A 21,958-nucleotide genomic window follows, 5' to 3' on the forward strand; every position below is an offset into this window, starting at 1 on the left:
GTTATAATTCACCTAATATTTAATTAATATAAAAATAAAACTGTTGTACCTAACCGAAATTGTTTTTTTTTTCGTAGCCAGATTGTTTTTTTTTAATTTAAGACCTGTTTATAAGGTTTATACGCTCAGTGAAAATTTTAATATTATATTGTTTACTTAGTGGAAGTTCTAATGACGGCTTATCGTTAATATTCGCATTATTGAAGTAATTTATTTTGCATTTTCATACCCATGATTTTTCTCTATTATAAATTATAATAATTGAATTAGCTGTTAATGAAAAATTGAAAATTTTCCACCTGTAGATATTATATTATATAACTAATAAATCTAAAATAATATTTTGCAACGTGCGTAGTAATCATTCTACTTAATCATTTTTAATTAGTCTGTGTCCATTAGCAGGATGAAAAAATAATTCTTCTTCTAGCTCCTCCGCAAATACAAATTGATATTTCTCTCGCCATTCATATAATGTAACATAATATATTTAGTATTAACAGTAATTAAATGATTAAATTACGTGCTAAACCTATGTATTATTGGATTATTATTATATTATAGTACTGAGTGAACATTTGTCGGATTACAGTTATAGAACACTTATATATATATATATATATGTACATGGGATTATATTAAACCTATTAACGAACACAATAAGCTGTGAATATATATTTTATAATTAAGTTATTAAAACTCGTCGTTCGGTTCTTTTCGTCGAACCCTTAAAAATCGATAAGTCTCGCAAGTCTGTGTAGTACGTATATAGTCATTACGTAAACATATATAAAACTCAGTCGTCGTATACAAGTGTATATATAAGTGTATCCACCAAGAGTTTTATTTCGAAATTGAATTCCTTATTTAGAACGTAAAAAATAATTTAAACTCCGTACAAAACACTATTTTATAAACTTGAAAGCTATATTATGCATTCATGCGATAAATCATAATTATATACTATATTTTATGATGTCTATTTTCACGCTTGCTGGTTTGCAATAATATTATACTTTACATACTGAATGTGCAATACTACTGTATACAGTTATAATATAATTAAATGTGTGACGTGGGCAAGTCAAAGTATCCATTTAAGGCATTTTTAGTGACTTGTCTTTGTATATCTGTAGCTATTATTATTATATAACCCCTTATGGGCGCGATTTTTTTTTTAAAACTGAATAGGTTTGATATCTAATAAGGAAAACCATATTTAATATAATTTATAATTACTTTTTTTTTTTTGGATGCCCATAGGACGCCGTTACACTGTGCCGCCAGCTGTAACAACCTCGCCATGGTCCGATTTCTGGTAGAGCACGGGGCGTGCATATTCGCCACCACATTGTCAGACCAGGAGACGGCCGCCGAAAAGTGCGAGGAAGACGAAGAGGGTTTCGACGGGTGTTCGGAGTTTCTTTATAGTGAGTTAAATAATGTCTTTGTTTTAATTAACAATTAATTGCTTCTATTGAAGCTGTTATCATTGACATCACGATTCACGACGCATTCTGCGCAATTAAATACAAGATGTTTAAAATCTTATTTACTTAATAATATATTGTACGTGTATATAAATTAATATAACTTGTGTTATATAACATAACTTTCATAACAAAATAACACCATAATAATATAGGTAATAATATAAATATAAGTATTTATAAAACATTTTCTAAAATGTTTAATCGTACTAAATTCTGAAACGCTATGTGTCATGTTTACAGGTGTTCAAGAAAAGTTAGGCATTATGAATAATGGTGCAGTGTACGCGGTTTTCGGGTATGAGGCACACAACCAGGATGAGTTAACTTTTGACGATGGTGACAGGATTGTCGTACTACGGAAAGGCGACGACACCGAGCGAGAATGGTGGTGGTCGAGGATTGACGACCGCGAAGGATACGTGCCGCGGAATTTGCTTGGGGTGAGTTTTTATTCTTCATTATCAACAAGCACACACATACTAAAATATACTGCACGCTAACAAAAAAATTATTCCTTATATTTAATGTATATCGTACATTTTATTTAGATAGGTATAATGGTATAATATAGTATATAGTTATACACGATAGTTAATATGATTTTAAAAGGATATACGTAAGCGTACTGTCGATTTTTCTTCTGGTTTACACGCAACTTAAACAAAACGCATTCATACTAAATAATTTTCGTTTTAAGCAATCTTAGAGTAAAATAACCTGTTTCAAAAATCATAGAAAATAATATTTATAATGTATCAACTCGTCTAAATATTATATCAAAACAATTGAATACTCATTTAAATAGGTATATAAAATTTTATTTTATTTTTATAATAAAATGCAAAGCCAATTAATAATAAAATATAAAACCGATTGTATTTTAAACCCTCAAAAATATTATCCTTTATAGTTTATAATATTTTATTATGCATTTTTATGTTTGCACAAAAATAAAATATGTCAGTTTATTTCTATTTAGAAGTAAAAAAAAACAATAATAATAACTATTTTATTCATATTATTAATTCTATGAAAACATAAATAAACTATACTTGACATATTGTTAGTTCGATAGATATTTGAATACCAAATCGATATTCGCAATATGCAGATTAATATTGTTTGAATGGAAAAAAAAATAATATCAAGTACATAAAAAAAACAAGCTGTGTCTACGGATCTCAGTCAAAGCTTTATTACTGTAGCCTGCGAGGGAGGGTGTATAGAAACACGCGTTGTAATCTCACAGCCTTATCACAATATTGTCGCATAGATATTATAATATTTTAGTCAGTAAATTGATTTAAATTTAAAATGTTTAGTGATTCTTGTTACACATGAAATTTTCATCGTTTGACGTTATTATAAACAAACATATTATACGTAATATATTTTAAAGTTTCCCAGAAAAATATTCCACACGAATATAACTTATACAATCGTTTCTATAAATGAGCTTTAATATGTTGCATACATAAACTGTACATCATTGTATATTTATACCTGTCAAATATGATGGCAGTACACTTACATGTTTTGTTGGACCAAAAACTTTTGATAATTTATTGGAAATACATGTTTGTTTTTTAAATTCTTCTTGAACATTTTGTGTAACAATATATGTTTGGCTCAAAACGCATTAATTTGTTGTATTTTTGCTGTTTCAAAAATTGTTACTGAAAAAAAAAACCAACCTTCATCACTGCAATACGTCCACGACTCCCGTTGACAACTATTTACTTAGGATTTAAAGGGGCTTTACCAAAACTAATAGTTTTCTAAGTTTCAGGTTTCTTGTTAATTGAGTTGTAAAATTGATTTCGGCTGATTTTTTCTTAAAATTAATAGATTGTTTGGTAAAAAAAAAAAAATGATGTTTAAATCACCATTATTAGTTTTTTAATTTAAAAATAAAAAGTTTTAAATGAAATGCAGATAAACGTGATTTTTCTAAATTCTCATTAAAATTTTTGAAAAAACGATTAAAATATTGTATATTATATTCCCTAGCTCACTCGTATTATTTACGCACATATCAATTAATTTGGGTGTATACCTATTAATATTTATTATACATTTTAATTTATTATTATATGTTATAAAATAAGCTTTTGTAGTTAGTAACATAGTATTACGAAACGGACTTCCCTAATATTATAGTCTGCAACGAACGTTTCTTTCGCACCACTGAACCCACCCACACGTATAATAACAACCGTGTGTGTGCAACTGAATGTAGTAGGTTAATTCGTGCGTGCACAACGTATGTGTGTGTGTGTGTGTGTGTCAGTGGTAGCCTCAGAGTTAGATCTTATGTTGGTAGTGGATGAAAGGTCTGCACAAAACTTTATTGCAGGTTATCTTATGTTCGTAGGATTTATCACTAGCACGTGAATTGTGAAGTAGTCCGCTCTCCTTATCCAATTTTATGATAAACACATAACCGTTTACATAATATTATAATATAGTCCTTTACGAATCCCTAAACCACTGCACTATTAAGTCTCAGCTCACTAATATTTCCAAATGCGTATAATAAAATGATGATAAGTAGCAACGAAACAGTGTTATGATTGGGTGTTTATTAGGAGGAGGGAATGTCCCAGTTTTACTCGCCCATCTTAATCTGACAGTGACGTGTGCGTATGCATTATGTATGTACGGAATTGAATTTAAAGCATTTCTCGTGTACGCGGTAACTGACGGGACTGATATTATACGCACCGAGACTGTATATTATACGGTATAATAGACGGGTATGTGTTGTTTTTTCGTTTTTCAGCTTTACCCGAGAGTGATCGGTGGCAAAAAATCGGTGACCGAATGACAATCCGCTTTGGTAGCAACAGCGGTATCACCGGTGTCCGTCAAGAAGCTGATCGATTCTTGGGTCCCGCCAAAATCATATCATGCAACGATATCATTCTTATTGTGTTAGACTTTCTCATATCTATAACGTTATTATCTATATTATTATTATTATTATTATGATTATTTTACATTTTTTTTACAATTTATTTTTTGACTTATTGTTTTTTTTTTTTTTTTTTGTAATCATAGAAAACACACTTCATTTATTTATTATCTCTATAATTATCATTATTAATATTATTTTGTTGTAATTTAAGACCAAAGTTTATTTATGCGTTTTGACCATGACAAATTTTATGAAAGCATTATCGCGGTGTATATATCGTATAGTAATTTTATAATAATTTAGTTGACAAAAAAAAAGAAAAAACTTTAAAATTAAAATTCTTATATATTCTTATTCATACATTGAAAAGTTCACGCGCTCGAGTACGTGACATATATATTATATAATTTTGTATTTACGTTGAACGTGCATAAATTGTTTTTGAATTTTTTTTTTTTTTTATTTATTTATTTATTTTATGTTTTCCTAAGTGTTTTCACGTTTATATGAGTACATTAAACTAAACATCATCGTATTTGTATCATATTATAGTATTTTGACTAAATTTTTTTTTCTGAATATTGTGATGTATAAAAATAGTATATAAAACGTATTTCTTTTCTTTGTTGTTTATCCAATATTATTGTTATTGAAATAAATTTTTATTATTATACGATTGATTTACAGTACTTATACGAGTATCAAAACGAGTATACAAAGTAACCGTGTATCAATAATAACAATATACAATTATTATTATGTGCATTGCTATTATAACTAACAAGTTAGTAAAGAATGCGTATTTATGATACATTCGACGAAATAATTTATTTCGTTCCGGTTATCGTGCATATTTCTTTAAATATTTATTATTTACTGAAGAAAGTATAATGTGATATCTTTATAAATATATTCGTGTTTTGACGTCAATAGAGAGGATTGTGTTCGGAACTACTCAGGCGCAACGTACTTGAAAATTGAATGGAGTTGAGGAAAGTAATAATAGCAATAAACACAGACGACTTTAAACTCGCCGTTTTTATCGAAAAAAAAGCTTTGAACTTTCGACGATGTGAACAATTTCGAAAGGTACTTCCTACACATTTTTAAGCGTCACCAAATTTTACGGGGTCTCCGTAAATATAAAATAACAAAACAAATAGAAATAATTGGAAAGACAATAATTTTACCCGCGAAATGTTTAACGTCCGCCGAAGTTATATACTATAGTTATAGACCGCAGTATAATATGTATATATTTAGAAATTTGCGCATACTTGGATAATATAAGCATTAAGTTATTTAGAACGCTACATTACTAAATATGTGAGAATTGCAAACAATTTTGATATTACGTTGTGGTCGTTAATTTTATAATTCGAAAATCTGATGATCGCGTATAATATAGTGAGAAAAAACCCTGACCCAAGTATCCTACATACGTATCATATTTTTATCATCGAAAACGACGACGATACTCGTCGAGTGTATTGAAAGATTACTTAGCATCCAGCAACGAAACAGTATTGATATTATAAGCGCACTGCATCGACGGTGTCGGTTAAGGGGTGTATGAGAAAAAAAAATTATTCCTATTAATTACTATGGCATAGGCTGAGTGCAATTCCGTGTCAGCATTATAAACATTATTGTATTATTATATTATATCGGGTATTATTTTTATGTGTTAATATATTGGGATAGAATGGGCTGATATCCGCATGAAGTGAACTACGCAGTATAATGTTAATCTGACATGGTTAGGTTAGGCACCGTAGCATGTACTGCAATAATTTGTGTATATATTGAAATCTATTATGTGTACCAATACGTAATAATAATATACTTTATTACACGGTATCAGCTAATGCGGTTTGAACTAAAACGGTATATATTTTAACCGTTACCGCAAAGAAAACGTAATTAATTCAGTGTGAATTTCATAATGTGCTCAAGTGCAGTAAATAAAAACGGCCACAATATTATAATATATAATAATAAACTTAATCTTCATATTATCGTGTTTATTGTGACCCACTCTAACCGTTAACAGAACATTTTTCTACAGAGAACATTGCACGAAAACGGAATCCTATTTCCTAAAACAACAAATCCATATAGAAAACGGGTAGAGGATTTGACATCCGTTTTCACGGGACGCACAGATATTTCCGGTGGTTGACAACGGAGCTAAAAACCATTAAATTAAAGTTCCCTTTTAAGGGTGCTGCCTGTATTAGTATTCTCTATGTCGGCGAGTTTTTAATTTATCACGAAACTGATTTCACAATCACTCGTTTCGACGAATCACTCGAATTTTTAAAAGATAAATTGCTCTCCTGAATCAAGTTTTGACGATCAGAGATAACTCGATGTTGAAAATTTATAAACAAAAAATTTTAACTGGCATATCGAAATAGGTGTGTTTATGTAGCATCCCGTAGTAATATCCACATTATCTATTAAAAAAAAAACGTGGTGTCATGGTGAGATAGCCACTTTAAGTACGAAGTATTATATACCCATGTAATAGGTCGAGTGCGAAAAAACGATAAAGTGGTTTTCAACTTAACTCGACCCGTCGTAGTTCATTAGTAGTTTGGTCGCTTAAAAATACTTCATATCATACATATATTCACATATTAGTATATTATTATATTCAAATGTCGACGTTTCCTTTATAATAATAACTGTTTAAACTATATAGTTCGCAGCTTATACAAGTACTCATCTTGAGTATACTATATATACATACATATACCTTCCGTACTTTAAGCATCGAAAATATTTGAATATATAAAACACTAAAGTCTCGTAGAATTTCAAAGTTTGCTTATTTTTTCATCTGAAAATATATAATGTATTATAATTTCGCATCTCATAATTTTACTACATTTATTGATTACGAAAAAACGACGGCGATTTGATATGGTTACCATTGCACTGCAGTTCTTCATATTGAACTAGGTAAGTAAATAAATTGCATTACATTTTTTTTTTTAAGATTCACGTATGAGACTAAAATAAGATGATGATGATGATGATGAAAAAATCTTTGCTTGGTTTTTTGTTTATATCTATTATATATATATATATATATATAGATACGTGGTAGGATGGTGCATGAGTTAGAGAGATTAGTTGTTAGTAAAAAAACATCGCTTATACCTATAGACAATACACTTAATTTCTAATTTATATATATATATTTTATTTTACTTACATCTCAATAATTCTGTAATATGTTGTATACAAGTTACAGCTAGTAGACATTGGTGTGGATTTACCTCGTTTGTACTCAAAAAATAGATAAAAAATTATTTATTGATTATAAATACTTTATAGATACCACTCACTGCAGAAGTACGAAATACACTGGATGTGAATGTTTTTCAGGATTCCTTATAGAGTAAACCTCTAACGTGTATTTTATTTGCTTAGCTATTTAGGAGATAACTGCAATGGATGTGTTACAAGTTATATTCAATGATAATAAATCATTGTGTACCTTTAAAAAAACAATCTTGAATGAATGATACTGGTGAACCACCATCTGAGTTTGAACTTACAGTAAGTTTGTTGAAACATATGTTTTATAATAATAATAATGGTGGAAAGTTGCGATGTATGATCAATATTTTTTTTCAAACAACAACAAAATACTAAAATCCTTCGAGGAAAAAACGATATTCATGATGATTAAAATATTCTTTTTAGTCGAAATTTGAACTTAATACACTTAAAAAATATGGTTATTATATATTTCCAATATTATTAAACTACTATAATGTGACTATTTCAAAACTGTATTTTATGTTAAATTATTATATTTTTAAAAAAACCTGTTAGCGGTACTAACATAGTAACCAACAAAAATTGAAAAAAAATGTGAAGCATAAGAAATATTTACCCCATGCCTAAAGAATATTTATATAAAAAGTCAGTGAAAAATAATAAATATCTACAATTGATTATATATATTTTATCTGAATGACGTGAAAAAGAAGTATTGATTTTGTCAAAAACAGGTGTTGCGTAAGTATTCTCATTTTCTCGCAATTTTTCGTTAAATAATAAGATAATTAAATTTACAACATATTTCTTCTTGAATGTTTAATATTATTCATCTTTAATTATAAGTATTGAAATATTTGTAATTTATTTAACTCGTTAATTTAGAAGTCTTTTGATTATAATATTTATATTATGTTCTTTTCTCTTTAATTTTTCCAATTTAAAATTTTATTTTTCTAGTTTTTAAACCAATATTTTCATAAAACATATTTAATCAATATTTAAAAATATTATATATACTATTGATTATTACATATTTATTCAACCAGAATAACTTGCATTTAACTGAAATTAATTAAGTTAATTTTTTCTTCTTTAGTTCTTCCATTAGACTTACAAACTGTTCATCTCAAAATTATTAATTTAATATCCGGTAAATTATACAATTGAACTTTAGTTTTATGTTGATCCTAACATAAGTGATACAACCGTCTTCATACTACGATTAAATCGAACTTGTTGAATTGGAATACGTTCTTGTAACTCTTATAGCTAAATTATATTCTAAATTGTTTTAATTTTGTTTGAAACTTTGACATCACTCGACTGTGTATTAACTTTTTCAACTTTCTGATAAAATTAATCTTCATCTATCACTATCACATTTATTTGTCTGATGTTTTCATTAGTGAAAGAGACATGTATTTGCAAAACAACAATACATTTTCACTGAAGGTTTTCATTTATATATTTTTTTGACACATAATAGATTTCAATTAAATATATATACCTATATATAAAAAAACAAAAAATATTTTTTTATGATTAAAAATAATTATGTTACAATTACTAAGATGGCAAGTTGACAGCAATCAATAATACTTTATTAACACTATGTTTTTCACGTTTAAAATAGTCTATATCGTTGTTTCATTTTATTAAAAAAACAAACTGATTTATTTTTCCCAATCAATTTTCAATTTAGTATCTTGTCAATTTGTCATGACTCAATTGTGTATTATTAATTTTTGTTACAAACTCGAAATTATACCACAAATTATGTGTATATTAGGTCATATTAAATCTGTATTTTATTAAAATAATTTATTTATAATTCCTAATTTAATTTAAATTGAAAGCACTCTAATTATTTCTCGTTCTCGGTTATTTTGAATAGTATGTTTAATATCTATCAAGCTTGTATGCCGAAATAGTATTTTAAAACAGATAAGTTATCGAATTACCTTATTATAAGTCTAAGTACCTATACATATTTATTTTTTATTCGTTAGTCAAGTTATTATGAAAGATGGACATTTGACTGTAGATTTTTAAACATGTTTTCACCATACTTAAATTTGTGTTTGTGCATGTTATTAAAACCATAAGATGTTTTTTCTTAAAATTTTGAATAATTTCTTGTTTTTTTGTATATATATATATAAAACACTTTCATGCATATTTCATAATTTTCTTAGTTCATTTTTACATGTATATTTTTCTCCTATAATTTCTGGAACCTTATTTATTATGATACGAAAAAATGCACAGACGATAGAAGTGCAGTTGAATTGCCTATTTAGAACGCCGTGTTACAATAATTGTATTATTGAAATGTATAAATAATAATATATAAAAAATACCCAATAAACAAAGAGGTAACTTTACTGAATCTATAATGTGCTATTTGTTTTACTCGAGTTGTATGTTATATATCTATGTAGATATAAATATTTACCGCTCGCTCATATTTTCAGTAGTAGTGTAGTATATAATAATAATAAGTACATAATTTAAAAAGAGAAAATAAAATACATACCTATAACTACTATACTATACTGCATCCTGTTATCTCGTAATATACTTACATATATATAATCGTGATGATTCTGTGTCATAAATATTTCAACCATTTTGATTGAAAAAATAATAAAAACTAACGACTGGAAGGTATTCCATTAGACGACACGTATCTACATTACAATAGTACCATTATTATTGTATACATGTAAGCCCTAAACTGCATAAGTACAGTCACCAATCACTTATATTATATATTTATATGATATTTGCTGTAGGGTTTTTCGTATATAACTAAGGTATATTATATAATATATTATAGTAGTTAATTTAATATTAGATTCTGTAATAACGCAAAAATAAAATAAAAGAAAAAAGATTAGAGCTAATACTTATAATAATAATATTAATATATTATCTAATATTATAATGTATTTTATAATACGTATGTATATGTATGGGAGATTAAGTGGTCTAAATAAATTGTAAGGCAAACACAAGGGACACAAGCCTTGAATAAATGCCTTAAATATATTTTTGTAAGTTATTAATTATTTTCAGAAGTTATTGGTTATTATTTTAAATTTGCGTAATTATTACCTTCCTCCTGATCGTCGGAGGGTTCTCAAAGTCGTGATTCGAGAACGATCAAGTATACCGTTGATAAAATATTAAGTGAATTATTAATTTACTAAATTTTAATAAATTAATAAATAAAATATGATACCTATATGAGATTGTAACTATATAGATATCGATGCGCATGCACCTTACCTTATCCGTAGCTGTCTGAAGACGTAGTCGACGTAATAAAGACGGAAAGAATTATTTTAAAATACTCAAAAAGAAAAAAAACGGAACACTGATCAATTTTGTTTTAAGAAAAGAAAATCGCACAGTTGTCGCTCGCACGATCTTTTGAGTGTGTCTTGGATATTTTTGGGTGCTCCTGCACTTGTTTAATCGAATGGTACTTGTGCACTGATGAGAGGAGACAACTTGGTCAAGCCCGCCAGAGCCACCAGCGGCCCGATCAAAGGTGTCGGCGTCTCCAAAGAAAGTTGTGTTATTCTTTGGCGACAGAGACCCTGATTGTACTGCCCCTTATCTTCGGCGGCACAGGAAAAAAATTGCATGTGTTGAAACCTACTGTTATAATCCTGTATAGTGTCCTATACATGATTAGATAAGGTAAATCGTTCCATTCATCACTGACTTGATTTATTGGTTTTTTTTTTTTTAGGGTTTATTACATGCGTGCGAAAACTTTACCATTATTTTTTTTTATTGCATGAAAATAATACATTTAAAATTATGATATGTAAAAGCGAGCATATCATTACAATTCTGTACTTTTCCGTTTTCTATAATAACAACGGTTATAAAATATAATAGTAATTACAAGAGTTAAAATTCTATAGTATCAATTGAGGAGCTATAAAGCACAGAGTATTTATTATAAATTATATAATTAAGCAGTGAAAATATTATAATTATTTATATAATATTTTATGAAACTTCATTGTCAAGTACAATTTAAAAAAAATTTAAAATAATTATTTAATAATACTAGTTTGTTTTATTAAGAAATTTACCACTGATAATACCTTATTCTGCATTCATTTTTAACACAATTGTGATAATCTGTATAAAATAATCAAATTATTAGTATTATCTTCGATTTAAAAATAGTTTTTGACTACGTTGATCATATGATAAGAAGCTTAGAATACTATAGAATTAGATGAATTTTGTTGAATTTATGAAAACCTTACATAAATAATAGGAGACAACAAGAAATAATTAACGATGTTTATGGCGATGAATTATTACCATATGCATACAACATTAAATTCCCCTTTAAAATGTAAACTCAACAAGCCAAAACTCTATTCAACAACTTATTTATATGATGAAAAAATTAATGTTCTAAATAATAATAAGACTGTAAATATTAATCTTTTTTATGCTGTTCTATTTAAACCTAAAAAATAAAATTTTATTTAACGATGCATACTCATAATATGTGTATACAATTAGTTTAACAATATTTATTACTTATATTAAAAACGGGTTTTAATAATTTTATAAATTCACATAAATAAATGTGCGTAATCAAATTAATTTTAAACAATTTTAAAAGACAACTTATCTCGTTTAACATAAATACTGTAATTCTCATTTATGTATTATTTTATTTTTTTTTTACTCTTTTTAAATGTTTTTTATCATAATATACCTACTATTCTTCTTTTTACAAGGTAAATAACACATATACACCTACATATTTTTAAATGTGATTATTTGAACTGTTATCTTCATGACACCTTAGAGCTTTGGATATCACCCAATTTCTTCTTCTTCTTCTTCTTCTTCTTCTTTGGCTATTACAGGCCTTTCAGGCCAATTGACGCAATAAAATATTGCTTCAATTTCTCTCTGTCTTTAATAGCATCTTCTTTGTTGGATATCATCCAATAAAATTTAAATTTAATGCATATTTACAATTTATGTATTATTTTTTTTTTTGAATACATAAATCTTTATCTAAATCAATATATATATATATATATCAGGGCGCACGCTTTTCAATTTATACCACTTATAAAAATGTATTATATATAGTTGATGGTTTATTTGTTTATAGAATATATAGTGACTAGTCATCGTCTAATACAAATACGGGTGGACTAAATAAAAATAAAATAGGTACAAAATAATAATAATAATACCATCCGTAAAAGTTTTATGAGCCAATCTGGCTCTGTATTATATCGGGGCATCCAAATATATTATATTATTATGTATTTCTAGGTTTGTGAAAATGGTGCACGAAATGTCAGTCATTGTTTATCTAGGACGTTTCGTCGAACAGTTTTTCCCCATCAATAATATTTTTTCCGTTTAATATTTTTGAAATATTTGTATTTTTAAAAATCCCTATCGCAATATTATATCGGAGGTCCAGAATATTATTAAGATTTATTGTAAATGTTTGGTTTATATAATACTAAAATAATATTGTGATATATACCTACGTGTGTTGTACCTGCACTGTGGTATACAAAATTAAATATTATCTAGGTACATTAAAACGCTTGTATTACATGTTTATAACTTGGCGATACCTAGTGATAGCGGTATGCCTATTGGGCATTGTTCTAAAATAATATATGTAAACACGGTGTGTATGAGTAGCGAGCAAACAACCCACACACACACTTTGCGCTATTGAGAGTGGATACACACTCGTCTCTCTATTATTATCATGTGTTTGTGTCAGGGCGCTAAGGTGGAAAAATAAACAAAAACGAATACGCGTTTATTGAGTATATTACGAACTTTGAAACGATAAACGAATGTACGCACAAATCGATTTACGCTTTTCTTGTCCAAACCAATTATTTTATTTATTTTACCGTATGAGCAGCTTGTTGCTTAATATTGTCCCTCATGAATGTATGTAGGTATACGTATATTCTTATAATATATACTTTGATGCTATTATAATACTAATATTATTATATCATGTTCAAATGCACGACGCGTATCATACTACATGCACGCGTCTTGAAGCATCAATTTCTAGAGATGAAGAAATTGTTTTAGAAATTTCTCATAAAAAATCGATGATAAAAAAACAAAAGTCTTTGTGTAATATAATGTGTATTATATATATATATATTATAAATGTTTATTTTCTCCGATCTCTCGATAATCAAATATTATATATTACACAGATTGGAGAGTAAGATTTCAATAACTATTTTTCATATTTAAATAATAGGTATATACTATATACAGTAGCGCAATATAATTAGAATTAGCTTGGTACTAGGTAGTGACTATATTATATCATAAACTACAATATTAAAATTATAGAGTTTTTATTTTTATTTTTTGAACGACTTAGCGGTTGTGCCGATATCAAAGACTCTCGACGCATCTTTCTCTATAGCTGACTAATGCCACTAAACGCTTTTGATATCTATTTAAAAAAATATCTAAAAAAACCATTGAACCATTAGCCATTTATCAAAAAATCCATGGAATTCGTTTAATGAACACTAAAAGGTAGCAGTGACATTTTTAAACGGATTAACCGATTTCAACTTTTACAGGCGAAAATCAATTCTAAATTAATTACGCATCAGTCCAATAATAGTAGTTACTTCCATAATTTATTCAATCCTCTTAAGATTTAAAATTTGAGACAATCGATACGTGTGTAAGACAAATTCCCTCGTGTCTACCCATCTTTATTTGATCAACACTTACCTGCAATTTTGACTTGGGATTCAACTGTTGAAACTCATCTTCTCTGCAAGCTAAACTTATCCCTTAATAATTTCAACGCTTTTGTGGTTCCTACGTGTTATATTAGATTTGGGGCCAAAACGGTAACTTATATTGACTTTTTTATACCAGTTACATAAATTATTGTTTCTGCCTAGTGCAAAAACTACATCAGTAACTTGAAAAATCTAGTATCTGTGTATGGACTATATTTAGTTCAACGATTTCCGAAATGTGTATCCTACCATATCTGTTTATTTCGTTAAGGTTATGTCAACTAGAAGAAAACAAAACATATCCAGTTATGATTTGGTTTTTAATTCAATTATTTTGGACAATAAATTTCCAATTAAGTGTTGCATTGCCCAAGTTTTTTTTATCTATGTATACCAAATGCAAAAAGATTATCCATCTTGCTGTATTTTTACACACGACTGGTATACCTATGAGTGCAAGTAAGCTGACTTGCTTGTAAGTAATTTAAGCTGAAATACACTCAAATCAAAACATATCGAGCACTATAGGTATTTTATAATTTATTTTTTATTTTTTCCTGAAAGAAGTCGGATAATATAGTTAGTAATACATCTATAGGTAATATGGTACGGTAATTGGGTACGGGATTGCTCACAAAATCGTTAAAAAAATGATAAATAGACTTAAGATAAAACAAAAAAAAAAAACCATAAGCTATTACTTTGATATCATATTATATGATATAATATGAGAAGTATTATGAAAACGTAAAACTACCATTGGGCATGTACACGAACGTCATATATCTTGAGCTATGGGAATAGAAACGAAAACTAGAGAAAATTGTGTCAGCATGTTTTGATAGTTTTTTTTTGTTTTTGCAGCTATATATATTTTTAAAGCACAATTATAAAGCAAAGGCAAAGTATAAATATAATTAATTAATAGTATAATAAAAACACTGTATAAAAATCTCAAGTATCTAAAAATGGTCTTCATGTATATTTAAGAATTTTAAAAATCAGATTTAAAATAACTCCATTATTAAAGAAAATAAATGGAGTTGGATTCTTCGAAAAAGCACTATGTGATAAATAGCTATGCATATACACAGAATATAAAAATAATAATTTAATGATAAGTATTGTAACAACTATTGTATTAAATATTCCAATAATATTATGTAATAAATACAAAAGAAAAAACTTAATGTTAAAATACTGTTTAATATTTAATTTCACTTTTGACTTTTGGACTTAACTAAATAATATACTATATAATATGAGCAGTAGTATACTTAACTGTATATGATTTTGGCCAGACTCACGTTCCTACGGAAATACACGCGCATTGCTAAGATTTCATTCCACGTATATCGTTCACCGGAAAGACGGAGACACGCAATAAATAAACGTCTGTCACTCGTAATAATAGTTACACATTACATGTTATATGCATTCGCCCGGAAAACGCACGTAAAACTATTTTCTTTGAGAAGGTACCTATTCTCAGCGGACGCATACCTACCAACAACTGCAGTACAGGCCGCGAAGAGTTATATTTTTGACAGATAAATAAAATTGTTTAATTTAAAATTTATTGAAATTGTTCGTAACGTTGTATTTTGGGTTTTTATTTATTTTAAATTTTTAAATTCTAAATATAACGATGAAATTATTGATTTTACAATGGTGTATATATGGGTTTTTTTATTTGTATCTGCAATAAACGATAAATAGTTGACTTGAAGGTGATATTGGATTTCAAATAGGATTTAGTTTGTATTTTGAAGAAATCAAATTTAAAAATTGCCAACTCTTTTTGCATAGTCAAGAAAAACAACCAACGAATTAAGGAAAAATAGGAATTTTACGTAAAACCAGTTTTCGACTAAATTGATTTCTTTATTTTGTTATTAAACCAAAACGAACTACCGCAGAAACTTGAAATTTTCACTCATTCAATTTACAGCAAATATTATAGACAATTTAAATTTTTATTTAAATGTTTTACATTTTATATAAAAAAAAATTCTACCAGAATACCAAATTATTTTTTATGAATATTTGAAGCTTAAATTTTTACAACAATCGACATTTACTCGTATAAAAATAATTTCTCCCCAAACAATTATGATTATTTGTTGTTATTTTTTAACGAAAAAACGTAGAAACTTTTTTATGTATATTAAAATATTATGAATTTTACTATACGTACACAATGATATTTTTTGATTAATTTAAAGGTAATATCTATTTATATTATGAGCTTATTTTTATTGTTTTGCGGAACTTACAAAAAAATTTTATTACATTTTGAGTTATAAAATCGATATAATACGGTATAAATACATATACATATAATTATAATAATTTAAATACTAATCATATAATAAGCGTAACATTTTGGGAAAAATTATAATAACCCACTGTAATACCGTAAAGTAATATAAATTGCTTTACAAGCTATAATTAAATATACTTTAGTAATACAGGCTGATACTAATAGACGGTTCTCGCCCAATATAGTTATTCGCATATTATGATATAAATCATCATTGAATTCTAATTTAACAAACACCCAACAGTGATCCACTTTATACGTAGTGTACCACAGAGCGATATTCACTTGCCTGCCTTTTTTTAAACTACACCTTCGCGTTATATAACACGAAATATTTCAATTTTATAACAATAGCGTTAAAAGTCATATGATCATGGTTACTTGCAAAATAAGATTAGTTCAGAGACAATATTTTGAATTATAAAAGCGCATTAAAAATCGAATGACATGATTAGCGTTGCATTTCAAAAGAATAACCTTGAACATAGACCGTAGTTGCAAGAAATTATATTGTATGTATAGGTGTAGTATATATGTTATTTGGTGTAATTGCGCTCTGTGTAGTATGTATCCTTAACACACCTACAAAAGATATATTATACCAAGTAGGTCGATCTACTAGCCAAACTGAATAACAGAATGAGCGAGCCCAAAACGATAAAAAAAATACGTTGGTCTACCGTAAACTGCTTCAATAATTATAAATAATTACGCTGCAAAACCAAATGGAATTAAATGGAATTCAAAACAAGCAAAGAAATATTTAAAATCAAGAATTTTTTTTTATGGTCTATATTCATAAAACGAGACAAAAATGTATAATATCCATTCAATATTTGTAAAATTTGATGATAACGTCATATACTTCTCTTGTGTCGGAGACAGTAAAACAACTAGGTACCATAATATTACCATGTCGTACGTGATGCAATTGTTAGGGATGTTTTTTTCAGTAGGTATTTCTTTAACATAAAATTCAAAAAAAGTACTTAACATATTTTATTATATTATCTATAACATTTCAAGTATAAAAATATATAAACTTAACCTTAAATCTCTCTAAAATAAACTCACCAATAATTTAAAATAGATTTTTAAAGGTACAATTTATTGTGTTAATAGCCCTATGAACTAACTTTGATGTATTTTCAAAATATATGTAAAATATTAACTCATACAATCAATAACGACTTAACTATAAAACTGTTGTACTGCAAGTTACAATAGATAGTATTTGTATGTGTGCATGTTCGGTGTGTGAATGTGAAACATATTATTATTTATTACCTTAATAAAATAATAACTATTAGTATTATATTTACACATAAAAAAATTTTCATTTGCATTAAATTAAATAAATATTCGCTCAATTAAATGTTATTGTTGAAATTTTGATTTTATATCACATAAATGCAACGTTTGATAATAACTAGTATTTAAGTAAAAATATTCAAAACTATTGATGTTCGATAATAATTAGAAAAGTAAATGAATTAAAATATAAAATGTAATAATTTAAGAATGGCATAATCTAAATTTTGAGACACCGTTACAATATCCTTAACAAATAGCAATTTAGAAGGTGTCACCAAAATATAAATTTCAAGAATAACCCATAAATACTTATATATTATTTTGTTAATTCATAAGCTAAGGCTAATTACACTTTTTTTCTATTATTAATATACCTGCTATAGACTTATAGTCTATTAATATTATATCATGTATATCAAGTTAAAACTTTTGGATATTTTTGTCATTTCTTAGTAAAATATTGATAAGAAAAATAGGAACAAATTCGACATTTTCAGATAAGGCTTAACTTACTCAACTCATAGTTAAAAAGTTAACTAAAACATTTTTTTTTTTCTAAGAACTAATTTAGAGATATAATTGCCAAATATTGAGGGACTTATGATAAATGAATCGATGTGTCAGTATTATGTCAATTACCATGCCCAATATTTACGTTTGTAGAGTTTTACGTTTAAAGGGAATGTAAGTCATAACACGTATGTAGTGGAATACATAACGTACTTGTTTTATATAATAACAGCGTTTGAACAAAATTACGTTGTTTTGAATCATTGCTGCATGTGTGGGATAACGAGCGTCTTGTAAATAAATTATTTGGTTGCAGTTCAGACGAGTCGGTATGTTAGTAATATATACATGTTATTTATAAGTATTAAGTATAACTAAGGGATGGCAGGTTGAACTTAACAGACGAACATGAACCGTGTGGTAGGTTATATACGTCCGTACTATATATTATATTTATATTGTACTTGGGTACATATACATATACTCGAGAATAAAACTTTTAAACATTCATTAAAAACTATATTATATAAAGTGTGTTCAATCTAAATCTATTTAGTGCAGGTATCATCATAATGGAGTATATATAAATTAAAATAGGCACATTTTTTTATCGTCTTTATATAACGTGACGCAGAAAAAAAACTTTTTGGATGATACACACTTATAAGTTATAACAATATATATATTATATATCTTATATTATAATCTACACGATATTAAGTTTGTAGTCAATCTTGTAAGAATATGATCATATAAAAAAGTCCCGTATGAAAATGTAAATAGTATTATTGTAACTATAATAATAACAGTAGCTCAGTTACATGTAATTGATCATAGGTGTCATTTCAGTTTATTTAAAAAAATTCTAAAAATTCATTGTTGAACATATTTTTTTTTAAAACCTTACCTAATTAAGCTCCGTGTTCTTAAAAAATAATAATAATAATAATAATTCTAATACCTTATAAGTTACAACACATCTTGCATTTTATTTAGATAATACATAGAAAGTATCTATCAAGTTAGGTTAGGTTAACATTGAGTTTCAATTAAATCATGAAATATTTATTGAAAGATATAAAAAATTATATTTTTACAATTCACAGTTCATGCATGTATTAATTATGATTAAAACAAAACTGTTTTAGTTTTAAAATACCAAAATCGTATACCCATTACTGCCGAAAAACTATAAACACTTTCAAACTCTGGGAACATAATATCCACTATACCAATTCTATACATTTGAACGGATTTACATGACGCCATGACCTCGCCGATGATATACAGATTCAATAATGCGAAGAAAACGTAACTAAATTACCATCATAATATTATACTTGGCATTGTGGTGTATTTCGATTTACTGTTCGTAATATATATCTGTGAAAATCACTTCAACCTTACTCACTATATTATATATTATAATCTTAGTAGAATAATGGATTCAGTGCAAGACTCCAAATGGTCTTAATCTAGTAGATTTTCCAAACTGACAATTAAATATAGAATTAGGTTAATTTAATTAAAAAAAGCATGTAGCATATGGCATGTATACTGTTTTTATATATTATGTTTGTTTATACTTATTTTGGAAAAGGCTAGTGATTTACACGAAAAAACCACTGGTTAGGAATTTTACATGACCAGTGATATAATGTTTACTTATTACTTGCATTTTTTTACGATAATTTTGCAGCTCTATGCTTACTTGCTTACTTATGACTTTGAGAATGAAATAGTATATTATTCTGAAGTATTCGTTATATTGTAAGTTGTTGCTCAGGCGCAAAACAAGATTTTTTCTTAACGCTGTATTGTATCACATTGTGACAGATATCATTAAACAATTAAAATATGTATGTAAAATAACGGAAAAAACGTTATTTTTTAATTTGAAAAAAAAATATATTACTTCACTGAAAAAAATAAAAATATATAGGACTTAGGAATTAGATACATACTATAGAAGTTACAATATACATATTTTACCTGTCAATAAATTAAATGATTCTTATCTCATTAAATTACATTTTTTAATAATGTATACGTATTTTTTTAATTATATATATAAGATTCTTTGAATTTGTTTTATAAAGGTGCTTGTAAAGGTAAATAATATGCATAAAGCCTATATACTGTATGGTTTTAAAAAGAGTAAAGTTAAAATTTATATATTCATATTTCTTTTTTTTTTTTTTAGTCTACCTTCAAAAGTTTTGTATAACTTTTCAACGAAAATAGGAAATCAAACTGCAAAAGACGATACTTATTGATGCGGATAATTTTTGTATATTTATTAACTCGTCGGAAAAATTGTGGACAATCTACAAAAGTCTGTGTAAGCACACGCCTTGACCTTTTATTGATAAATTATTCTAATGGAATCATATTTTAAGCAATTTCGTGTCATATTTTCATAAATCTTAAAACATAATTACATAAATGCAATTCCAGCATGGCGCTTGTATTTCACAGTGTACAACAAAATATGTTCACTGCAAAACACAATAGTCCTATAACCTTTGTGTTCTATTCATATTTCTTAATTTATTATTACTTTTTTATTCGATGAAAGAAGAATTGTTTCATCAAAGATACTATTTTTATTTTTGTAATTGTAATCATTTTTAATTTTATATTGTTAATTTATTCAACAATCTGATTGTACATGAAATAATATTTGATTACTTATTAGTTTAACAGTGTAATATTATTCTCATCAACATAATTCAAATGTAGTATATTATTATTATTATATGTACAATTGAAATACATCACGATGCAATTTCAATCACGTGCAATTGAGTAAACAACAAAGTGAAGTGTATAAACAGAAGCGCAGATTATTATATTGGATAATACGCTACAAGATTCTTTACCATGTTTGTTATTATGCATTATAATATGTCAACTAGCTGAATTACCCGTCGTTGCCGGGTTTAAGTATAAAAATGTATTCAGCGGTTTCAGCTAGGTTTTTTTCTATTTTTACACTTTTCAACTCTTTTAACCCCCCTTAGGGGTTGAATTTCACAAAATAAAGTTTAAAGACAATATATATTTTTGGTAAAGAGTATGTATACTTAATTTCAAAAAAATCGGAACAAAAAAAAGTTTTCAATTTTTACCCTTTTTAACCCCCTTAGAGATTGAATTTTCAAATATCCTTTCTTGGCATATGCCTCCGTCATAATTGCTATCTGTATGCCAAATTTCAGCGCGATCCGTCCAATGGTTTGAGCTGTGCGTTGTTAGATCAGACAATCAGCTTACTATTTTATATAATATATAA

General features: G+C 27.0%; 1 protein-coding gene across 5 annotated transcripts in view; it reads left to right on the forward strand.

Moving 5' to 3' along the window:
• Window positions 1–5,083, forward strand: part of LOC114125817 (apoptosis-stimulating of p53 protein 1) — a 94,996-nt gene extending 89,913 nt beyond the window's left edge. For all 5 annotated transcript variants that reach the window (XM_027989597.2, XM_027989598.2, XM_050202288.1 and 2 more), the window contains 3 exons: window positions 1,264–1,430; window positions 1,734–1,933; window positions 4,276–5,083. In XM_027989597.2, coding sequence (XP_027845398.1) covers window positions 1,264–1,430; window positions 1,734–1,933; window positions 4,276–4,320 — 412 coding nt within the window. In that variant the 3' untranslated portion in view covers window positions 4,321–5,083. The remainder of the gene's footprint in view (window positions 1–1,263; window positions 1,431–1,733; window positions 1,934–4,275) is intronic.
• Window positions 5,084–21,958: the final 16,875 nt, after the last annotated feature.

Source organism: Aphis gossypii, chromosome 2 (assembly GCF_020184175.1).
Source record: "Aphis gossypii isolate Hap1 chromosome 2, ASM2018417v2, whole genome shotgun sequence".
NCBI classification, from domain to species: Eukaryota; Metazoa; Arthropoda; class Insecta; order Hemiptera; family Aphididae; genus Aphis; species Aphis gossypii.